Source organism: Ceratina calcarata, unplaced genomic scaffold (genome assembly GCF_001652005.2).
Source record: "Ceratina calcarata isolate Rehan_Ccalc_2016 unplaced genomic scaffold, ASM165200v1 scaffold284.2, whole genome shotgun sequence".
In the NCBI taxonomy this organism is placed as follows: Eukaryota; Metazoa; Arthropoda; class Insecta; order Hymenoptera; family Apidae; genus Ceratina; species Ceratina calcarata.
Window position 1 is genome coordinate 49,049 of NW_017150727.1, and position 6,732 is coordinate 55,780.

General features: G+C 34.2%; 1 protein-coding gene across 1 annotated transcript in view; it reads right to left on the reverse strand.

The window, feature by feature from the left end:
* Nucleotides 1–5,882, reverse strand: part of PCB (Pyruvate carboxylase) — an 8,244-nt gene extending 2,362 nt beyond the window's left edge. The window contains exons 1-8 of the mRNA XM_026812482.1: nt 5,339–5,882; nt 3,265–3,584; nt 2,926–3,076; nt 2,584–2,795; nt 2,234–2,436; nt 1,816–2,077; nt 1,301–1,619; nt 619–721 (exon numbers count right to left, since the gene is read on the reverse strand). Of these exons, the coding sequence (XP_026668283.1) occupies nt 619–721; nt 1,301–1,619; nt 1,816–2,077; nt 2,234–2,436; nt 2,584–2,795; nt 2,926–3,076; nt 3,265–3,584; nt 5,339–5,474 (1,706 nt within the window). The 5' untranslated portion in view covers nt 5,475–5,882. The remainder of the gene's footprint in view (nt 1–618; nt 722–1,300; nt 1,620–1,815; nt 2,078–2,233; nt 2,437–2,583; nt 2,796–2,925; nt 3,077–3,264; nt 3,585–5,338) is intronic.
* Between the last annotated feature and the right edge of the window lie 850 nt (nt 5,883–6,732).

Below are 6,732 nucleotides of genomic sequence, written 5' to 3' on the forward strand. Positions count from 1 at the left end.
GTTTAATATCTACAACATTTTTGTTCGCTAATTCTATTTCTACCCCTTGTATTATTCAATTAATAAGTGCATCCATATTCATAAAATTCAGTGCAACACTACATCAGTTTTAAACATAAACGGAACAATATTGTTACCCATTAACATAAAAGGTGCACCGAGGAGATAATATTAAACAGTGTAATCGTGTAATTGTTGGGATAGCGAATGGGGCCTAATGAGGCTCAGAACGCAGTGGGTAACATTTGTAGCTGACAGCTAGAGTTACAACTTTTGTCTAAAACATTTTTCGTTAGGACGTAGAAAAATCTTTTGCAATAAACAATTTTATTTATTAATTAATTATTGACGCTAGCGAAAAATTTTTTATACAAAAGTTGTAGGCACTGACGTCCTCTACAAGAAACTACTATCTAATTTGGACAAGTACTCTGACCCACAAGAAAATATCTATTTACGTGTTCTACAAACCCGATTCCAATTGCCAATTGTAAATTTCGAATTCCAATCGAATTCACGTGTCTGCAAACGAACGAAATGTGAACGATGATGAAATTATCGAATTTTGAATAACCTACTTATTCATTTCCATTTCTAATTTCCCCTTTACGTTGTCACTTAATGCAGATGATGCTGACGATGAAAAAATTATAATCATGAAGAAGCATACCTGGTGCATCTGGATCATTGCTGTCTTCGGCGGCTGCAAGCCTAGCAAAGTCTATAAAAAAAATTGGCAAACAAAAAAGTAAAAAGCATGCTGATAAACGGAAGGAAAGTGAAGAGAAAGAAAATTAAAAAAATTGTGTTAATTGAACACAATCACGTGAAAAAAAACAAGACAGATAGAATAGAAAAGAGTTCGAGAAGTACCCAATTTTGATTCACATTGAAAGCAAACCCCTTCGTGCTTTCGTCCCAAAAAAGGGAGACAGATTGATCTTACCCATTCAATCGAATCAACGATTCGTTATTGTTACTCCATGCACGGTGACTCAAAGATTTGCTCGCACTACTCATTTTCCATTTCATTTCCCTTACGCGTTCAACCAATAAATCTTATGAAATACAATTTGTTTCTATAAAGTAGCACAGAAATCGTATCTTTAATTTAAAGCAATTTGTTATTATTTTTAAGACACTAAACTCGTAATTATTCTTAATAAACGATATTAATTTTTTGGACAATTCATAGAAAAAGTGAATTAATTTGTCTGCCTAATAGTCATTATATTCAAAATATCTTATTAAAAAAATCAGTGAATCACCGTATTTGGTCGACATTCCTGTCATTCTTTACCTAAAGCGATCTGCGGAATGTGGGGCCTAATCTCAGCCGGTTTCAAATTCGTCGCCAAGGGTGTACTAGGCCCATTCACCAAAACTGATCCTAAATAATTCAACAGTTTCTGTGCACGGTTCTGGCTAGGCTGAAACTGGAACAGTTGCGGGTTCTCGTCGATGAAATACGTGTCCACGTTCCCGTTTAAGAATTTCTGGTTTTCAAGGACGTTCAATAGGAAGGGGATGTTCGTCTTCACCCCGCGGACTCGGAACTCTCGCAACGCTCGGTTCATCTTTGCACAAGACGATTGCAGATCTGCCGCATGAGCTATTACCTAGAAATAGAGCAACGCAATCTATCTTTAAACAGTTTTTAATTTTTGATGATTTATGCATATAAAAAAATCATTAATTAATTATTGTTATTTTGAGTCAATCAGAGAATCGATGATTAAATCAAATATGATTATCAGGATTTATCAAATCATCGATTTTATCGAACGCAGAAACAAATAACAAGTCAGTTGTTACCTTGACCAGAAGAGAGTCATAGTATGGCGAGATAATCGCACCAGCAAACGCCGAGGCTCCGTCCAATCTGATTCCCATACCTTCTCCAGATCTGAATACTTCTATTCTTCCGGTATCCGGTTGGAAGTTTTTCGCTGGATCCTCAGTAGTGACTCTGCACTGTATCGCGAATCCTTGAGGAACGATCTTGTCTTGGGTCAGTCCTAATTCAGGCAGCGTAATGCCTTCGGCTATTCTTATCTGAGATTGCACCAGATCGATTCTGAAAATTTTCGAAAACAGATAATACAAGCAAACGTGATATAACGATATTAAAATGCAGATGTGTAAAAATAATATGTATAGAACAAAAATATGATAATTAAAATTGTTTTTAATAAACGTAGAGAACTCTTAATGATTGAAAAATGATAATTACCCAGTTATCTCTTCTGTGACTGTGTGCTCGACTTGCAACCTAGCATTGACTTCGATGAAGTAAAAATTGCCTGACTCGTCTGCTAAAAATTCGACTGTGCCCGCGTTCGAATAGCCAACGTGTTTCGCCAGTCTGACGGCGTGTTCGGTCATCTTGTTCCTAACTTTTATGTCCAATCTCGGCGCTGGCGCGATTTCCACTACCTGTTAATTAATAAATTGTACTAAATTAAGTAAATTTTATTTTTATGGATTTTTTAAACGGACTATCCATGAATAGATAAATTTGATAAAAATTTGCGGTCCAGTTATTTTTCTATTTATCCTTATTTACTTCTCTATTTGGCTGACCTTTTGATGACGTCGTTGCACCGAGCAATCGCGTTCGTAGAGATGGACTACGTTCCCAGCATTATCACCCAACAATTGTACTTCTATGTGCCTGGGCCTCTCAATAAACTTCTCGATAAACATAGCCCCGTTGCCAAACGCGGCCGCAGCTTCTGAAGACGCTCGATCGAACATTTCCCGAACTTCTTCCATTTGCCTGACTACCCTCATACCTAAAAATATCCATTTGTTGTATTAAATAATAAAACGAAACAATTGTTTCATATAAAGTAATAGTGAAATGATAAAATTTTATAATTTTGAATGAATTTAAATTATTATTAAAATAGATAATGATTCTACCTCTTCCACCGCCACCATAAGCTGCCTTGAAGATGACTGGAAGCCCATGCTTCATGCAGAATTCCATAGCCTCGTCGGAAGTGGTCACTGGTCCATCCGTCCCCGGGACAATCGGTACCTCAGCCTCTATCGCAGCCTGTCTAGCAGCTACCTAATTAATAATTACTAATTAATCCCATTTCACATTTAATCATTGTACAATTAACCCAATTGTTAGTTCAAATTAAAACTGGTTACAAAATACAAATATAATCATTGTTACTAAGAATACAATTATATAGTTAAAGAAATAGAATTGTATGAATGAATGATAAAATTAATGCATTTCATAAAAACTACCTTGTCACCCATCTGTTGAACGACTTTGGGGCTGGGACCGATGAACCTGATCCCAGCGTTTATCACAGCCTCCGCGAAGTCCGATCTCTCGGACAGGAACCCATATCCAGGGTGAATGGCATCGACGTCGTTCTCTTTGGCTACTTTTATGATCTCCGGTATGTTCAGGTAAGCCTGAACCGGTGGTAGTCCCCGGCCCACAATGTAACCCTCGTCAGCCTTCTGTCTGTGCATCTGCATTTTGTCCTGTTCCGAGTAGATCGCCACCGACCGAATCCCGAGCTCGGTACATGCTCGGAAAACTCGAATCGCGATCTCGCCTACAAATAATGATAACATGAGAAAATGTTAAATAAGGGTTGAAGTCAAAATACATAAAGGAAGCTGCTATATATAAAACTTTATACTCTGCAATGTTACTCATGTATTTAAACAAATATCTCAATTCTTAATTTCTCTTGAATGCACGTATAAAATTTATAAGGCCTGCCTTGGAAATTTCTATCTTGTCACATAATACTGCAAATATTTTCATATCTAGTATGAACGTACTATTACATTCATTTTGCACAAAATGAAGAACGTCTATTTAAATTTCTTGCGAGACGAAGATTGATATGATGCAATTAGTTTCTTCGAGAAATATTCATTTAAGTACACATTAATAAATCGTCTTCGGCCGTCAATGAATAGAATCGTTATCGAACTCAGACACAAAAGAGTAACGTCGTTATCATTTTGTCCCGATTGCATTTTAGTACCGCAGTACGCTTCCATCGAATCGCTGCCAAAGGTCGTTTAATGATAGTGTCACAATATATATTGCATGTACAGTGAGATTGAAAACTGACTGAAAGACAATGAAAATCAATAAACTTGTCATTTGTATTTTTCATCATCATCATCAATAAAAAATGATTCAATGCCTGTATTTATGAATTTCGAAAAAATTAAATTTTAGCATTTCAAAATAAACTAAAATACTAGAATTGAGTTGATCAGACGAGTAGATTGAAAACTCTGAATTTGTTAATAAATTAGGTAATAATAATGGAAAATACTGTACGACACGTAGATGAGTGTACATAAACAAGTATAGTAGCTGGCAGAGAGGTCAGTGCCATTTATTATTAGACGACTTCATGCCTTTGCAAACAAAGTTCTCTAATAATTAATACTTTAACTTTAAAGATTGTGAACGATATTGATAATACCAGATTTATATTTACGTGTGAAGTCCTTTCTTTAAAATTATTTTATCGTATTAAATAGGTCAGTGACTATAATAATCAAGTCGTGATCCAATAATAGATCAGGTAATAGAATGATTTTAAATTCGAAGTGACAAGAATTAAATGATGAGGTCAATGCATGCTCTAATACAACGAAAATTATATAAATTATACAGAATTATAAGAATTTGGGTAATTAGATAGAGCATCATATTAAAATGGGAGCAATGGAAGTGACAAATTAAGTAAATTATCTGTTACTCTTGTGTATTTACAAGATTATTTTTAACTAAATCTATCTCTAATTTTATAACTTATATTAAAAAACTAAGGAAGACCGTCACATTAATTATGTAAAAAACTGATCAAGCTATTTACGAAAAAACCAATCGAGTTGTTTGTGTGAAAATATAAGATGCGAATTCACGTGAAACAATTCGATAAGATAAATATTAATAGCTTGCATTAATTAACATTACAAAGTTGGAGAGATTTTACTGTAAAAAAAACTATCCTCTGGGGTATCTGTTCTGAGTATTAAAGAGTCACTTTCAGTTATTAGTAGTAGATAATTATTTCGTAATTTAGATCATACGAGAGGTGATAAGTATGACGCATTTAATCTGTTTTCTTTTTTTATTTCAGATGCAGATTAAGTATTTTCTATAAATACAATCATCTGTGATAAGTCAAGTAGAATACTTGATTTCGTAATTCTAGATAAATAATCGAATTTGGAATTTTATTCAATAAATTAAAATATGAAACGTGTTTGACCTTTTTTCACTGCGCTTAAATAATTATTGCAAATCGATTAATTAAGAAATAGGAATGATACTCACCCCGATTCGCGACGAGTACGCTTCTGATGGGTTTGTACTGGACGTCCGTCCCGAAACTCTTTCTCGCGACATCGTAAGTTTGCAATATGTTCCTGTGTCTGACCAACGCGATTTTCGCATTTCGCAATGAATGCATTTTCGTTGTGAAATTTAATTAAAAATAATTTACTACACTTTTCTCAATTTATTTAATAAAGTATTATAAACTCTGTGCACTTTAATATAAAAATTCAAAATCAGTTCAAATGTACTCTTGACTTTGTGCAATTCTGTATTAAAATATTTATTAGAAAAATATTATTATCCCACATCAAGCTTTCGGTCACTTTCCTCACCAGTTTTAAGAAATATTTTACAGCTCTCAAACGATTAATTATTATGCAGTTGTTTCAAATAATTTATTCACTTCTGTCCACTTGCTTCGTTCGTTCACGTCTTATTTGTCGAAACGGCTGCACGATTCTGACTCGTTATCGGCAGTCCAACGTCGACTGGTGGTACGTTTTCGGTTCGGTGTTTCTGAAACAAACAGTTCTCGTTTTTTAATAATTAATTAGACAGTTTAAACGAGGCCTTATCGTACAAAGAATTCAAAACAGTCCTCGTTGTTTCACGTTTGGTTAACATTAGGAACTGTTAACATTTGCAAACGTTCAACATTGTCCTGAAAATTGTTTTCACTGACTAAAGCACCTGGACAATGTTTAACGTCATCAATCATAAGTTTCAATCGTGACTTATCATGTCATCAATTATAATTATCAACTGAATCACATGTGAATTACATCTTCCACTGACGAACTTAAGTAACGAAATCATGATTAAAAAGAATTATACATGTACATATTAAATGCAACAGGAAACTTACACTTGCTGCAATATTTATATCTGGTTATAAATTCAATTTCCACCAACGTTCGTCTCAGCCACGTTAATTGCATTATTGCAGAATTGCGTTTATCTCTTATCGTAGAACAGAAGCATCGAGTCTTATACGCGCATTATTTACGGGTGATAGTAAATCATAATTATAGGCAATAAAATGTCTTCTGGACATTTCAATCTTTAAATCATTAAGTCATACGATTTGAGCCAAGAGCCAGATTTGTCAAAAAGAATTGTTACCACGTGTATTTTATTTTTAATTAATATGGAATAATTTTTTCATGGGGTAAGGAAATTCAATGATTGAATAATATTTGTCATGTAATAATTCGTCAAATAAGAAGTTGAAATAAACAAGTTCCATTTTACATAGTGAATTCGCGTAACTTCGTGAAGCTCAAATATTACTTGTCTCCGATTGTCCTTGCACGTATCAGTAAATCTTAGATCTGTGCTGATCTTTGTGTGCATTAAGCAAATAAATTAATCGGAATGCTAGGTAGATAATA